Source organism: Monopterus albus, unplaced genomic scaffold (genome assembly GCF_001952655.1).
Source record: "Monopterus albus unplaced genomic scaffold, M_albus_1.0 scaffold1.1, whole genome shotgun sequence".
In the NCBI taxonomy this organism is placed as follows: Eukaryota; Metazoa; Chordata; class Actinopteri; order Synbranchiformes; family Synbranchidae; genus Monopterus; species Monopterus albus.
Window position 1 is genome coordinate 5320676 of NW_018127881.1, and position 17140 is coordinate 5337815.

At 40.4% G+C, this 17140-nt stretch overlaps 3 protein-coding genes across 5 annotated transcripts in view; 2 read left to right on the forward strand and 1 right to left on the reverse strand.

Moving 5' to 3' along the window:
* Positions 1–218: 218 nt before the first annotated feature.
* Positions 219–8628, reverse strand: ora2 (olfactory receptor class A related 2). The gene is given in 3 exon segments (XM_020591229.1): positions 219–759; positions 761–1415; positions 8552–8628. Coding segments are annotated over 2 exon segments (846 nt in total). The 5' UTR covers positions 1414–1415; positions 8552–8628; the 3' UTR covers positions 219–566.
* ora1 (olfactory receptor class A related 1) lies at positions 5342–7766 on the forward strand. Its single transcript, XM_020591103.1, has one exon. The coding sequence runs from the start codon at positions 5920–5922 to the stop codon at positions 6859–6861; it is 942 nt and encodes a 313-aa protein (XP_020446759.1). The 5' UTR covers positions 5342–5919; the 3' UTR covers positions 6862–7766.
* The window catches only part of phtf1 (putative homeodomain transcription factor 1), a 12774-nt gene continuing 3695 nt past the window's right edge, over positions 8062–17140 (forward strand). Inside the window, exons 1-16 of one of the 3 annotated variants that reach the window (XR_002274204.1) lie at positions 8062–8362; positions 8584–8655; positions 9019–9075; positions 9157–9226; positions 9360–9518; positions 10834–11005; positions 11243–11357; positions 12283–12480; positions 12822–13052; positions 13375–13503; positions 13741–14010; positions 14748–14879; positions 14989–15075; positions 15343–15498; positions 15631–15726; positions 15826–15903. Coding sequence is in view for 2 of the 3 variants with exons in the window: in XM_020590637.1 (XP_020446293.1) it covers positions 8626–8655; positions 9019–9075; positions 9157–9226; positions 9360–9518; positions 10834–11005; positions 11243–11357; positions 12283–12480; positions 12822–13052; positions 13375–13503; positions 13741–14010; positions 14748–14879; positions 14989–15075; positions 15343–15498; positions 15631–15726 (1902 nt within the window). In the remaining variant the exon portion in view is untranslated. The remainder of the gene's footprint in view (positions 8363–8583; positions 8656–9018; positions 9076–9156; positions 9227–9359; positions 9519–10833; positions 11006–11242; positions 11358–12282; positions 12481–12821; positions 13053–13374; positions 13504–13740; positions 14011–14747; positions 14880–14988; positions 15076–15342; positions 15499–15630; positions 15727–15825; positions 15904–17140) is intronic. The other 2 variants (XM_020590637.1, XM_020590552.1) reach the window with 2 other exon arrangements.

Consider the following 17140-nt stretch of genomic DNA (forward strand, 5'->3'; position numbering starts at 1 on the left):
CTTAATTATTGCTAAATGGGCAGCTGAAAGTTATTTAACAGCTACAGTGAGCCCTGTGTCACCCAGCTATAATTTTTCCAGCTAATTAAGATGGAGGAAACATAATGAATAAACAAACAAAGCAACTTAGTGCCAGATAGGTAGAGTCACACAGACTAGTATTTAGTAACAGGGTTTTTTTTGACCATTTTTGTTTTAATTATACACAGTGAGAAGAGCAGCATCCCCTCCCCCTTCTCCCCCCACCCAGGGGGAAGGGGACGCACCTGTAGCTTAGGGGGACATCCAAAGCTACAGGTGTTAAACACTCATAAGTTGTTACAATTTGTCTTTAAAGTCTCAAAAATAAAAATGTTTTAATACAAAAAGTGTATGAATTCACAATCGCTCAAGCCAGTATGGGTGAAAGCAGAATCTTTCCTCCAACCCCTATCATGCAACATTATTTAACTAGTATATTACAAAACTAGAATGACCCATGTATGACCCAGACTTTACAAAAATGTAGTCCTCATCATCTCAGCTTCCTCTGCAGACCTGTGAGCAATCAGTTATCCCATTTGGATTCATGTAGTTGTTGTACTCGTAGCCTTCTTTTGCACTACACACCTCAGCCTGGCATTCACTTTCCTGTTAGATGCAATAATGACCACAGGGCTTAGTGCTGCATAGAGGGAGGAGAAGAATACACACAGGTCAGAGAGCAGCGAGGAACTCAAGGTCCTCACAGTGATAGTGTACACCCCAAGCCCATTATCGAAGTCCCTTCACCTGCTGGCTGTGCTTGTAAAGGCAGACCAGGATCAACACACTGGCTAGGGTCATGAGGGCTATGGGCACCACGTCTCTGACCACCTGGACTGCCCCATTAACCTCTTTGAACAACCTTGAGGGGAATTGCAGAAAGCAAAATTCTATATTGATGCCACTGTTTGTCGGGATGGAGTTATTCCGGGTGCTGAAGGAGAAGAGTATGGCTGTTGAGCTCACGCAGGTGTTAAGCAGCCAGATAAAGTGAAATACAAAGCTCAGATTGTGAGCTACCATGGCACAGACAGAGGCCCAGTGTGATCCAGGAGGGGCAAGGCTCAGGCACTGGTAGGCACTTAGGACAAAGGTGATCCAGATGGAGAGGGAGCGGGATGTTCTGTGGATAAAGAGCGCAGCTTTACAGCCTGTGTCTCCGAAGATGTTGGCCAGACAGAAGGATGCCAGGGTCTCCAGCAGACAGCGAACACCCACCACCAGCAGGTTGGCCCAAGCCAGGTGCAGGACAATAATATCAGCTCGGAGGAGCCGGTTCTCTTGATATAGCAAGAGATGGAAAGCCAGGATGATAGCAGTGTTACCTGGGACTCCAAGAACAGTGAGGGATAGATAGAGCATCCCACGGACAAACAGCTCAGACGGCATTGCTGTAGTGATAGAAAGAAAGAAGCAAAAAACAGTTTTATCAAATCAGTAAAATCAACAAGATACAGTATCAATTGTAATCCTTTTCTGGATGTTAGGTAATGCTTAGCTAGAATTCAAAATGATATCAGATCTAATTTGGCTCTTGTCCCTGATCCCTCTCTTCTGAATGGTCAAGTTGTTTGTGCTCTTATACTTGCAAACATTTAACAGTTGTTGAATCTGTTTTGCATGGTTCATTGACTTCTTTTCCCCTCAGCCCCCAATTACTTTAGATCAATTCAGATGACTGCTTCTGTTCCCCTCACTGGGCTTCAGACAGACACAAAACCCCCAGTGGACAGGGAAATTGACATTAATGAAAAGATAATATCTGTTACCCTCATGTTTATATTCCAAAAGATTGAAAGAATTTCTTAGTGTCACTGAGTCTATTGAATCTTTTTTCTAATTACTGACACTATATTTCAGTTTCCTTATTAGACCTTCTATACTGCTTTTGTGTTTTTCTTTTCTTCCATCAAGAGATAGTTCTTGTCTTGGTCACATACTAACACCACAGTGTCCTCCAGTGGAGAAACTGAAACTAAGTAAAAACCAGAAGACATTCCTCCCAGCCTGCATGATAGATCGCCCACACTTTCATTTTTAGTGTGTGACATAGTGTGTGATTTATGATTGTGTAATTCATCCAGAGCAATAAAAGTTCTAAAAATTGAATTAAACCTAAACTGTGAGGGTATTGGTAATTCAGTGTGGGTGGTGTCAGTGGGCTGCATGATTTAGCTGCAACATGTCCCACAGCAGGAAATGGGTAATGGATATTACAGCCATTTGTCATAAGAACATGATGAGACATGTCCTCTACTGACAATTAAAAGACACTGTTCTCCACTGCTACAATATGAATGTTCATGAGATGAAGTCCACTTTAGGCTGTGGCTCAGGAGATAGGAATGGTCATCCCCTGGCCGTAGGGTTGGCAGTTTGATCATCTGACTTACCACTCATTTAGCATGTTTACATATACAGTGAGTAGTGTCAACTTTAAATTCACTTTAAATGTAACTCTTTGTTGTCCCATAGATTTATTATATTTTAGTTTAGTTCATTTTATTTGGGTAAAGCTCCTATCTCCTTCACATCTTCTTAATCATATACAGTATCTTCACTTTATTGTCCAATAATTATTATTCTATATCCCCACATTATAATTCTTCTCTAGTTATTTCTGCCTTCTCTTGGTGTATGACTTTTAGTGCTTCAGTTATTCTAATTTGAGGGTCTAAGAACAAATTGTAATGTATATATTAAGATTAGGATTTGTGATTTTTGGCTATATAAATAAAATTGACTTAATTTGACGGCATTGCATTTTATTTTAAAATATGGAATAAAACTGCAGACAGATACTTGATAAAAGATGTGAAAAAAACATTTTTAAATTCAGTTTGTGTTTTTCACTGAGTATGAATCATTTATTTAGTTTGTTTGAAAATATCAGAAGACATCTCAAAGCTTAAAGTGAACATATTGTCAATATGGTATAAAGATGAATAAAATCTGAAGTCATGAGGTCACTTTTGCCAACCTTCCCTTTAAAAGCAAATAAAAAGTCTGAGACCTATCAATATCAGAGCGACAGGCTGCTGAGCAAAAAACTTCTTAAACCACATTTTTGCTGTGGGACAGATTAACTGTCACACTGAAGACGTGCATTGAGTGTTCCCTCTTCGCCAGCTACAGATGTTGCCTCCTTCAGTTTACTTAAAGGTGCAAAAGGTTAAAAAGTGACATTTCTCTGAACTAACTTTACTTGTAAACAACTTAAAAGGAAGATTGGCTGTAGTGAGGTCATAGATAAAGGTGGTGTTGCACTGGACTAGTGAGAGGGTCCCTTCCTATTAACAAACATGGGGAATTGGGTTGTTGTTTGGCAAAATATTAGAAACACTTCTTGATACAGTGCAGTCCACTGCAACACATCACTACGGCCTCAATGCTCAAACAGCAAACTTAATTTAAATGTCTATGACAATGGCAAAAATAAATGAAGCATTACAGGCTCAGGAGGTAGAGGGGGTCATCTTCTAGCTCCTGGTTTGGTGGCTCAATCCCTGGCTATTCCAGTCTACATGTCACTGTGTCCTTGGCTAATACGCTGAATCCCAAATTGCAGCCGGTAATACCACCAGTGTGTGTGTGTGTGTGTGTGTGTGTGTGTGTGTGTGTGTGTGTGTGAGAGTGGTTCAGTGGGCTAATAGTGTAAAGTGCTTGCAGTGTGCTTCCATGCGTAGAAAAGCTCTCAATAAAGACCATTTACCATAATAATAAACTTCATGGTAGAACCTGTGCTAAAATGGATTATATATTGTAAATGTATGTCCAGTTAAATAATGTAGTTTTGGGCATGACCTGTATCAGATGTGAACATTGACTCAAATGGTTTTATTTTAATATAATCAGTTTCTGAAAAATGACACATTAAATTAGTGCAATGGAAAAAAAACAATTTACATCAGCCATAAACAAATAGGAAAAAGGCAACAAAAAAAGCCTGCATTTCAGACTTGTAATGAAATCCCCTGAGAAGGACAGGCTTGAACTTGCCATTTTAATTAGCGAGTTGAACATGTAAGCATGTTAAAAACAACCAGGCAAATAACACGTCTTATGATACTTTATTCCAAAGCCTACTCCCAGGAGAAACAAGCTTCTCAAACAGTGTTTCAGCACACAATCTGAATTTTGCAACTGAGGAAATAATATGAGCATAGATTACAGCACTTTTAATGTAATAAATGTATTTTCATGTATAGTTGATATGCAGACTGGCAACCTGTCCAGGGTGTACCCCACCCCCCCTCAATGTCAGCTGGGATTGGCTCCAAACCCCCCCACCCCGACCTTGTTCAAGATAAACGGTATGGATAATGGATGGAGAGATAGTTTATATGCAGATTGTGCTGTAAAACCTGAGTACTAATATCTGTTGTAGCATGTCAGCAATGAGAATCAAGAACATAAATGAATAATGGCTGGTTGTCCCTATGCCCCCAATTAGTAGACACACATTGTTACATGGCTAATTGCCATGCTCCTCTGTGTCTTTTAACATGCTCCCAGGACATGAAGACAGAAAGGGGCACACACCTGAGCACCAGCTGTGCATGTTAAAGACTCCTGATGGCTCATTCAGGGCATCATCAGGCTGCTTTGCATCAACTGTAACCACAGGCTGCAGTCTCCACTGGGATTGTTTAACCTTAATGTTTTTAACACCACAGAGAAAAAACCCTTTAATAGTTCATAAGATTGACATGCACTTTTTTGTCCAGAGGCACTGAAAATTTGGATGTGGAATTTAACAACAGAAAAATATCACTCTAGTTTAGAATTCTCATAAAAGACAGCAGCTTCCCAACAGTAAAACCTAAAACAAATCTGGACTGTTGTGCTGATGTACAGCCTGGACCACGTTCATTCATATGAAATGTGAGACATGTGCCACATGTTGTTTGAAGTTTGATATCACACTGGTGCTCCTGAGAACCAGAATATTTGCTGCACTGTTATTTGTTTATTAATCTTATCAGCACCGGGATAGGCCTGACAGAGTTTGAAACTTTATCACTACTGAGTACTTTGTCTTGAAATTTAAATACCACTGAAATTATTGTGCTGAAATATCTCACTTTGAAAAAAAAAATTATACATTTATTTGGTCTGAAATTCACTTTGTTTCAAGTTGTGCAATTTTATATCCTTGATTTTCAGTAGACATTATTTTAGGATTATGAGGTTCACGTAGAACATTTACATGCCTGAATTTTCAAAAACTGTATTCCAGTTGTTCTATTTCAGTACACTCAATTCAGATCTAAAAACTCAAGCCAACTCAAAAACTTCTAGCTCAGATCTGCTCCCTTTAATTCAGACCCTAAAATTGTAAACAAAAATTCAGATGGGGGACAAATTCCAGAGTCCATGCTATGTACAAAATATATATTGCAATGTTTATTTAAAGTCAATATGAGACAGTCTGACTTAGACAAAACCAAGTTGGTATCTTCCAAAGGTGCCGTTTTTAAGTACGAAAGCATCTCGTCATATTAGAGACTAAATCGATGTTTGTATGGCCACCTGACTATTGTTTTAGGGCTTACCCTCTGAGACCATCTCAGATTTAGTTTGTTGTTTTAATTTGACAGACTGGGGGCTGAACACTGCAATCTTGGCCAATGACTTCAAGTGGCAGTGAACTCTATAAATTGTAATTACATGGGCCATTACACACTTAATGCACAACAGGCATTACTTGTCTTTCGCAACCAGGTGAGCATCATTTTTCCAGATAGACCACCTAGAGATGACAAGATATTATCTGGTTATGTCAAGCTTTTTATTTAAGTTGGTGTAACCAATGTGGAGGATGTTTGTTAAGTGCAGTGTATTTCTAACCTTTTCTCTGTCTTGCAAATCTTGTTTGGTGCAGGCCTTGGTGCCATGGAGCTGTGTGTCACCATCAAAGGGGTGTCATTCCTCTTGCAAACAGGTATGGGTATCTTGGGGAATGCTGTGGTGCTGTTGGCATATGCCCACATCATTTTTACCGAACCCAAGCTCCTTCCTGTGGACATGATCCTGTGCCACCTGGCCTTCGCCAATCTGTTGCTGCTACTGACCCGCTGCGTCCCCCAGACCATGACTGTGTTTGGGCTGAGGGACCTGCTGAATGATCCCAGCTGTAAGGTGGTGATCTACACCTACCGTATTGGCCGGGCTTTATCAGTCTGCATCACTTGCATGCTCAGTGTGTTTCAGGCAGTGACCATTGCCCCCGCTGGGTGCCATTTGTCCAGGCTGAAGCCTACGCTTCCCTCCTTGGTCATCCCAACCTTTGCAGGACTGTGGCTCCTCAACATGGCCGTATGCATCGCAGCCCCTTTCTTTTCTATGGCTCCGCGTAATGGCACTGTCCCTGCCTTTACTCTCAACCTGGGCTTCTGTCATGTAGACTTCAAAAACAACCTGTCTTATGTGGTTAACGGGGTGGCTGTCTCTGTCAGGGACTTTGCCTTTGTCACCCTGATGGTGGGCTCCAGTGTTTACATCTTGCTGCTTCTTCACCGCCACAACCGCAAGATGAGACAGCTCCGCCGTTCTCAGGGTGGTGGAGTGGAGACCAGAGCTGCCAAAACAGTGGTCACCCTGGTGATTCTCTATGTGGTATTCTTTGGGATTGATAATGTGATCTGGATCCACATGCTGACGGTGGCTAAGGTGTCACCAGTGGTAGCTGATATGAGGGTGTTCTTTTCCTCCTGTTATGCCTTTCTCAGCCCCTTTTTTATCATTTCCTCCAACAAGAAGGTCAAGGCAAAGATTGTGTGTGCAGCTGAGCAAGACCAACGGTCAGCAGACGCTCAGGAGTCGAATGACAAATGATTGTCGCCATCTGGACAGGCTTTCGACTCAACAACAGAGTTGTACTCTCTAACCATAACATTATGAGCATTTGTGTGCAGATGACTGTTTAGCTACGCAATGGACCCTTACTAGAGAGTAGTGTCTTATAGTGGTGTTACTGGGTTTTACCTTGTATATATATTTTTTCATCAAAATTGTTAATATACACAGATGTCTGGAACTGCAGTGTGTTGTATGCCAGCAAAAATGCACATCATCTGTATAATCTTCATTAGGACTAGCAAATAGTCAGTTAGTAAATTCATGTTTCCATTCTGAGAATTATTTGTTTGTCATTTTGCAAGAATTATGCCAGACTGGTTCTAGCTTCTCAGCTGTGACCTCCCTGTGTTTTTCTTTTTTGTTTACATAAACTGATTATGTTTGTGGTTTGGACACTGGGTTATTAAGAACTACCATCATTGGCACTGGGATCACATGTCTTTAATGATTGCATGTCTATTATACGATTTCATACAAATGTACTATTTGAAGCTCGCATCTTTCTTTTGGACTGTTTAAAGTGAGAAAAACACACTAAAATAATAAATAATGGGTTTTGGAATTTGTTTCTGGTGTAACAGTTGCATAGGGAGCTTAAATTAGAGGTTAAAATAATAGTGAACTTGTCGGGGGCAGGTATCGATTTTTTTGGTAGCTAGTAAAACATTACATAGGGGACTGGGGTCTTTGTGCTTTTGACAGCAGTATTTGACTAAAACCCTAAATTTGAAGATGCTGTGCGTTACTTTTTTTTTTTTTTTTTACTTTTTCCAACATTTTATGGATCAAACGATTGTTTGTCAGTGTAATCAGCAGATTAATCAATAATTTAAAAAGTGTCTGTAGCTTTTCTAACCATTTTATTCATGTCTGCTCTACTTGTTAAGTCGCTCTCTCTCTCTTGCTGCGATCTGATTGGCCAAAATGTTAGGAATACGCTCAAGGGTATTGTTTGTCCTCATTATAGTCTGTCAGGCAACACGTTCCTTCGGGTCGTATGTTTCTGTTACTATGTAAATCACAAATTGTTTATTAGAAGTTTCAAGTAACGTTAGTGGTTTATCGCCTGGCAATCGTATAAGTGAATAGATTCTGGACGTAGATTGAAAGATGAGCAAATTCCTCCTGAGTGAATTAAAGCAGGGATGAAAAATCCCAAGGCAAATAAACACACCCCGGAAAAGAGAAGCGGAAAATGGGTCAAATGTTAAACAGAAGAGAAGTTAGAGAAGTACAGAATATCTGGAATAAACGTATCGGTAAAAAGCCGTATGCATGTAACAAGAATGTTTCACAAATGCAACGTTTATCGCGTTGAAGAGTAGCAGTCCTTGTAAAGCAAATCGTATGAGTACGTTGGCTAACGTTACAAGTTAGCTAGCTCAGTTTGTCAACAAGACCCTGGAACGGATGGCAAGAAAGTATTTAAAGACTAGTTTGTGATGATTACTAGTTCCTTCCAAGTTGTGTTTCACAGGTAAGTTACTTTGTGTATTTACTAACGGACCGCTACTGTTAGTTAGCTAACGTTTACTCCTTTAGTTTAATGTTAACAGATGCTTCATAACTTTACTACGTTGCTTAATGATGTCAGCTGAGCTGTTACCCAACTTCAACAGCGGTTTTACAACTAACGTTAATGTTACGTTTAGTTTCTTCTACTTACTGTTGGTCTCTGTTGTTCTGCTTTTATGCCAGGCTCAGTGACTCCGAGTTCACTGGTTCCAGCGTTAGGTCACAATGGCCAGAATAGCCTGGTATCAAGAGAAGGTAAGATCCACATTATACTAGATATGCTTCAGTCATAATCCTAACCTTTCAGCTCATCCTATGAGCTACACCACAGTTGATCTGATTTGGATAAGACCTGACGCCAAGCTATTTAAGACTTGTGGCAACATGTTCTGTTGATGAACTTGTAATATTATACAGTACTGCTTGGTTCCAGCTTGTATCTTTAAATGTTGTTTACCTTAGGCCTATTTTAAAATATGTTTCATACTGTAATTTGATTTATTCAAATACCAGATAAAATTGTACTGCACTGTATGTATATACAGTAAAGGCTGTAAATTCTTACTAAATAAGCCCTTCTGGTGGTTAATAAAAGTAAAAGTTCTTTTGTTGATACAGATTGGGGCCTATGATCAACAAGTCTGGGAGAAATCTCTGGAGAAAGCAGATCTAAATGTAAGACAGCTACAGATCTCTGTTTGTATATTTATGTTTGGAATTACAGCTAAACTGATGCCCTGCTTGCCTTTCGTTTAGGATTTGGAGAGCAAACCAAAGAAGATAGTTCACATCAAGCCAGACCTCATCGATGTTGACTTAGTAAGAGGTGAGGGTCAGTGAAGAGTTGTCATCCACCTGTTGTGTAGTTTATAGCCTGTTATTCTGAGACACATCTACAGTGGTTTACATATACACATTCACAAACACAGTGTGTTTGCTTATGTCATTTTGACCCCTAGGATCCACGTTTAGCAAAGCCAAACCAGAGAGTCCATGGACAGCTCTGACTCGAAAGGGTCTAGTAAGAGTGCTGCTCTTCCCATTCTTCTTCCCATGGTGGATCCAGGTGACCTCCAAGTCCATCTCCTCAAGTATCCTTGTGCTCTACTTCATGCAAGGTGAGCTCACCATTTTTTATCTACTTTTTATTCATGGGGCTGTTACTGAAGTAATAAAATGCCACATGGAAAAGTAGTAATACCCTCATGAGCATCTTTTCTAAAACCGTTACAAATCATTCATGTGAGAATGATTGCTCAGGCTATAATAAATTATCACACATGCACACCCAGTGATGGTTTTAAAAGTAACTAAGAGAAAGAAACTTACAGGGCTCCTGCACATCTTTAAAAAGTTTAAAATTTGATTTTAAAAATTTAAGGTTATAAAATGTCTTCAAGTTTTATTTTTTTACTTGTAAGATGCCTTAAATTTTGAGATGACCCTTAGACTAATTGGGATAAGTCTGAAAACTTGATTAAATCTGGCTTTATTAACTGTATCTAGTTAGCATTAAAATTTTTATTACTAATTTTTGTGGTTTTGCATGCTATGCCTTGCATTCATCTGACTTGTATGTATGCTGTCTCCCACATTTTCCGTAAGCGCGAAAAGAGAAGAAGAGGAAGCTAGTAAGAATGGGAGATGCAAATTATGGAAATTTGCCTCTAAAATGAAAAGTGGACTACCGGGAATAGTTATGGTTTTGAGATAACTTTAAAAGATGAGCCAAAACATGTTTAAACTTGGGACAATGGGAATTAAAGCAATTGAGTCGCATATGAATTCAAAAAGCACAGTTACTACTCTGGTAGAAAAAGTACGGCACCAGTCTAGTCCTACGTGTCTGCTGCCACTACATTATCAACTCCTGTGGGATCAAAGACTACATGGGTACTAATAGAAGAAGAAAAAATTAAGTCCACTACAGGTCTTGCAATAAATCTCACTGTAATGAACATTATAATGTTTAATCTTTTGTTGCAACTGTTTGAGAGGTGGGGGTTGTTGTTTTTGCTGGTATTGAATTACATTGTGTTACTGAGGAGTGTTATATCAATGTGGGTTCATGAGAAACAAACCGCAGCCTCAAAAGCGGTCACAGAATAAATTGAACATCTCTCTAGAACTGAGTATTATTACTTTGGAAACACAAAGACCAATTCATTCATCTAAGGAAATTACTATGGTTCATGGTTTTTGATATATTCAGTGGGCAGGCGTTTGTTAAAATTCACTATTTTGCAGTTTTCGTTTTTATTTATTTAGTGTCTTCGCTTGCCACAGTTTACACCCAGTTATTTGCAGCAATAAATGTTTCTCATTGTACCTGAGCAACTCAGAAAGGCCTCATTAGTAAGCATTAATTCTGTTATAATGTCTCCCCTAAGAGACTGTTTTGTTTGCTGTTGTCAAACGTTTTGCTTCCCTCAGTGGCAGCAGTGGTACTGTACTCAGAGGTCCCCGGGGCAACTGCCAGCGAGGTGTTTGGGCCCATGTGTTTGATGCTGCTGCTGGGCACTGTGCACTGCCAGATTGTGTCGACTGAGTCCAGCCGGTGGCCCTCAGGCAGTCCAGCTGCCAGCAGCTCTGCGCGCAGAAGGAGGTGGTGTTCTCATTGTTAGGCACTGCACGCTCATGTTCTTATACTAACACAATCTCACCTTCTGGTACATGTCTAAGCTTACACATTATGTACACTGAAAGACCCAAACACTTCTCAGAAGCTTGTACCTGTGCCATGCAGTAAAGCCTTTTAGAAGCTCCTACTCATGTTGTTTTAGACAGTGCCTGCTCTATGTTATCTCATCTTTAACTCATGTTCTCATTCTGTCTCCTTTAGGCCGAGGAAGGGCAGAGGGCTAAAAAAATCTGAAGAAAAGAGTGAGAACATAGAGCAAGAGGGCCCTGAGCAGTTTGAAGAAGGCCAGCAATTATACAGAAACACAGAGAGGAGGGTACAAACACTCATCTCTTTACTCAGTCCTTTGTCAACAAACCTATGTCAGTGAACTGTGGTGGATAGGGGAGTCTCATTCTCAACAGTTCAGTTTCTCATAGTTAAACAACAGCAGTCCATAAATACAGGTTGGTGGTGTTGGAGAACTAGTCACAACCAATATTTAAGAAGCATCTGGCTGATGTGTAAATGCTGAACTGACCTTTAATTTTCTCCAGAGTGTTCTGTTTGTTTGCTGTCTCAGTAATGTAATGGTAGAAAGGCAGGTTTATTCTCAATACTGATTTTGACTCAGTATTGGCAGATAAATGACACTTGTAGTAACAAAGCAGATGAACACCTGCATGTTTAACTCAGTTCTTCTCAGCAATGACTAGAGCTTTTAATAAATATGGTCTTCGACCTTTTTTACTCAGAGTTAAGTTACTCATTGGACTGACAGGTGACTGGCATATAATAATCTGGTGCCAAAGGAGGGCGGTACGTCTGTGTATTTGATTGGACTGCAGTTTGAGCAGGTTTACTGAGTAAAGTTCTGTTGTGAAACGTCTTTAGTTCTATAATGCATGCATTGTATGCTTTAGTACATACTGTATATTCTTTCAACCTTTACGTGAGCTACTGGTAACTCGCAAGCAACAAGTTGGAGACCCCTGGAGTTTATTAGACTGTCAAATGGTCTTGTTATATTTTTAATGCAGTCCTGAATAGTATTCAGAGTACCTTTAAGGTCTCTAATTCCACTCTAACCAAAGGTTTGACAGAGACTTTCTGTTGTACCTACAAGTGCATTCAGTGAGCCTAAGTGTAACCTGTTAGCCAGGTTTATAATGTGTAAGGATATGTGGAAAAAATGTTTTTGATTATTGAAAACCTTCTAAAGTGTCATTTGACTTTTTGAAAATCTGGGTGTTTTCTTGCAGAACAAAAGAAAGTCGGGGTTTGGGGAATCCGATGAGCTTTCCAGTGAGGAAGAGGAGAAGATACAATCAGTGGAAGTAATTCACCCAGCACGTCATCAAGAGAGCCACCCCACTGCAACTTTGCCAACATCCTCATCAGTGTCTTCTGTTAGGAAGAGAAATCTCAAGTCTAACCACAAACCTACACTAAGACCTCAGGTCAGAGTTATAGTTTTATTGCTTGCGTGGGTTCTCTCCGGGTACTCCGGCTTCCTCCCACACTCCAAAGACATGCAGCTTGGGTTGATTGGTGTCTCTAAATTGCCCATAGGAGTGCATGTGCGTGTGTGTGGTTGTTTGTCTATGTGTTAGCCCTGCGATGGATTGGCGACCTGTCCAGAAATGAATGAATGAATGAATGTATGCTAATGAAACTGGAATCAGAGGTGCAAGCATTATGTTTTTATAATTCAACAAGCAGTCGTAGAGATGAAAATTTTAATACACAGAGAAACAACTTTTGTTTTTGATATAGAGTATACTGTTTGATTTGAGAGCAGGAAGCGAGTGCAGCATCCATCATGCTGAAGCGCCTCCGGCCAAGCTTAAGCTCTCATCCACCCTCCGATACTGATGACACATTGTGGGAGGAGCTTCTCCAAGGGCCTGACTCTGCCTCCACGGGGAGCAGTGACAGTGAGGGAAGCGGGAGGTACAATGCTGGCATGATGCTCTCACAGAATGCTACTCTGAGCAGTGACGATGAGAGCCTACAGCAAGGAATCGCCACAGTAAGATCACCAGAAAATTTTAATACTGTAAATTACTGAGTCAACATGTTGGAACATTTTTAATTAAGGATCAAAGTGCTCAAAACTGAAAAGCAATAAACCTTTGTATTAGAGAATCTAGAGACAGCAAATATTTGACATTTTTGCTTATATATTATTTGATTATGAAATAGTTGCCACATATTTTTGTCAGTTGAATAACTGAATAATCGACTAATTGTTCCAGCTTTCTTTACCTTAAGCCTATTGCAGAATTACTTGGTACATTTTTATACAATGGAAACCACCAGTAAACAGTGTTTTCTGTTGTGGTTCCTTTTAGAGCCAGCTCTCTTGGCTTCAAGCATGTCACCCATCCAAGGACCGTGTCAGTGCCATAATATGGGAGCAAGGCGAGTGTAAGAAAGTGGACATGTCAGTACTGGAGATCAGCGGGATCATCCTCACACGGGTACAGTTACAAACCGTAAATGGCTTGTCTAGTTTAATATAGGTGTCCAATATTGACACATCCTTATTGTTTGATTTGTTTACACAATCATATGTGGTGCTGATTTTAAAAATGTGCATGTGCTGTGTAAATTTAATACACCAATGATTAAACTGAGTTGCTGTAGCTTTTATCAGCAACGTAACAAGATGTTGACTATCTCCTATGGCTGGTGCTTGTTTCCCCTTCTCTTAACAGGTGAAGTTAGTGGAGCAGGGTATGGGTTACCTTGTGCTTGGTGGGCTCATGACTGCTACCCTGGCGCTGCTTCCCTTTGCCTTCCGCTTGGCTCAGCATCTGGACATGTCGAGCCTCAGCTCGCTGTCCCTGACACAGCTGCTAGAAATGGCGGTGGGACCACGTGATGCCCTGGCCTACACTTTGCTCTTCATCACAACAGTACAAAGAGTCTGCCTCATTGGACTGTTTTTTTTTATGATGTGTGTGGCTGAGAGGACATACAAACAGGTCAGTGTTCACGTTGTACATTTTGAAGCATTCTTATTTCCATCTTTCCTATGGCATGTGTAGTAAAGCAGTAACAACACTAATGTGAAGTTCTTATCATTATTCTACTGTACATTTAAACAGTTTCCATTTTAACCCACTGAACCTGACTGATTAAATTCGCATTAAACTTTGCACCCCTTCATCTCAGAATCATAACTCAAATCAAATCTGTACGCACAGTCATGAGAAATAGGGTGTTTATTATAACTCCAGATCAAGGTTCATAATCATGTTCAGATGTTCTGTACAGAGGAAATGCTATTAGCTAATTTTGCGCACCCTTTTATCCCCAAAAGTAGCAACATGTAAAGAAATATAGGCTACAAACAGCTCAAGGTGTAGCCTGTGCTTATCCCAGATAATCAAATATGGCAGTGCCAAGAGCTGTTATTATAATTGTTTTTGCTTTACCTGATTTGTTTCGCATTACTGTGACTGAGAATGTCCTGTCAGCATGGGCACTGTATGGCTAAACCGCTTTTCCTCACTTTCTCTTGCTATACAAATAATCGCCTTGTCTTAAAAAAGAATTCACAATTCATCTACATCTTTTTATTCACTCATGTTGTCTGGTCTTCCCCCTAGTGGCAGTTGGTGGTCTACATACAATAGGATGGCTTGTTTCTTTGCAGTACTGCTAAATTCTGTCAACTGCTTTGCAACTCTTACAGTGTATGTCCATGTTTCCTCAACAGAGACTCTTATTTGCCAAATACTTCAGCCACCTCACTTCTGCCCGCAAGGCCAAGAAATCTGAGATCCCTCATTTCAGGCTGAAGAAAGTCCAAAACATAAAGATGTGGTTGTCACTACGCTCTTTTCTCAGGGTTTGTATTCTTTCATTTTTTGTTATTACTGCATACTGTTTCACCAGTGGAGGTTTATCATGGACTTTGAATTGCAATAGGGAGTCACTGACTTGCTTGTTCATTGCAGAGACGAGGTCCGCAGCGCTCTGTTGATGTCATTGTCTCCACCATCTTCCTTTTAGCACTTTCCATTTCATTCATCATTTGTGCCCAGGTCAGTTATATTGGAACAGATCTGATGTGTTGAGAGAACATTCATTTAATAATGTTAATAAAAATGCTAACAGTTTGAGTCTTACATAGAGATTAAGTAATGGAAAGACAGCCACAGAACAGGCAACCATCTGATCATATTACCTGATGGAAGATAAGAATACTGAAGATTGATGCTAAGTCAGAAAGTCCAGATGAAAACAATTCTTTGCACACAGCAAAGTGCTCTGTACTACAAGTATAAACATGTGCTTTTGCTGTACCTCAGCTTCTGAACAGCCACCAGACATTCCTGGAGTCTCTGACAAACTGGGAGCTGATGGTGTGGGGCTCCTCCCTCATTCTCTTTCTGTTACGGCTGGCCACGCTGGGTTCAGAGACCAACTGCAAATACAGCAACTCCTCAGTGCTGCTCACTGAGCAGGTAAGGACCAGTGGCTGCAACACCCTGTTTATTCATTGTTAGTATCTAAATCAACCATTTAATGTGCATTTAAATAAACTGCTAGGTCTTTATTGTACAATTTAAAGTATGTACAAATGTTCTTGGTTGCAGATAAATTTATATCTCAAAATGGAGAAAAAGCCCAATAAGAAAGACGAACTCAGTATAGTGAACAATGTTTTGAAACTGGCTACAAAGCTGATGAAGGTAAGCATAAGTTCTGTTTTACAGCCTGGATTCCCAGCTCTTATGAAATTGTACCAGTGTAGTGCTGGCAGTCATAAAGTGATGCTCTCTGTCCTTCAGACATGACAAGATGAGTGCGCAGGACCGTCCAAAAAGTGCAACACCAAAAAGAGATGCTACAAAAGTATGTAGTCTTAGGTTAGTGTCACTAAAATCTTCACACATCACTGGTCTCCTGTTGCTTCTACCACAACACTTAGTTTGGAATAATGTGTCTAACAGCAAAGCTGTTAAATATTTTTGCAGTAGGCTCTTTTTGGTGTTGCACTTTGCAGACTGTCCTTTGGCAACCTTCTCACAGCCGGCTGCTCATACGCTCTTTCATTAAAATGGCTCGTTTTGATGAGAATTGGGTTGTAGCTCTTTGTCTGTCTGTCTTACCAAAGAGGCATTGTTTGTTTTAACAACGCTATTCAACCTAGGATTGGTCTTATGCTACTTTATTAATTCATATTTTTAGGTAAGAAAGTAACCATTTAGATTTAGAATATGTGGTCAGTCCATCCAAATAATGCGTGGAGATTTGATCCAACGTTTTCAGAGGTGTGATTACCAGCTGGCAGACCAAGCTGTCGCCATTGTGTTCTCTTTTCTCTTCATCATTTGACTCAGACTTCATTAAAATTTTCTGCTGTTTTGAATATTCAATTACCAAAATTGAAAACTGATTATGGGAGAGTGGATGCCAGTGTATAATTAACTACAACACCTGGGTGAATTTTTTAGTAGTGTATTACAGTATGAAGTTACTTACAAACATTGTCCAAACGTCAGAACACAGAATAGCCTTTAAATTACACTAAAAAGTGACGTCTCATGGTGTTCACCATGTAGAAAACAGCCACCGGTAGCTGATATGAGCTGGACGTGCACCTGTGACTTAGGGGTGAATACACTGACAACCCTTAACCATCACCGTGCACAGCTTCCGGGGTTGACGCAGGCCGTTTGTTTTTCCACTGTGTTTTCTGTCTGAGAGGAGAGGCCGCACCCCTCTCACACACAGTCAGTTGTGTTTACACATGGTGCTTGTAATGTTAATGCTTGAGGTGTGAAGACGCGGGGATTTAACCAATCGCCGACAACTACTCTGCACGCACGCACCCCCTCCTTTTTCACATTCCTGGTACTTGATATTAGTAATACCTCCTGAGGGGTGCTGAAGGTTAGCTCCCGGAATGACATCCAAAGCAGGCGCACCATAGTGGAAACAAGCGCAGCGCCCGTGACGAGCGTTGCTCGGCGTGACGGTTGGTTCATATAGTTGGGGAAAAAGCCCAAATCTACTTTGAGTCTGTCTGGGGAACTTTGCTTCATCCCTGCATTTCCTGGCATATTTTTAATGGCACCATGTAATGTTCAACAGTTCTTTCCC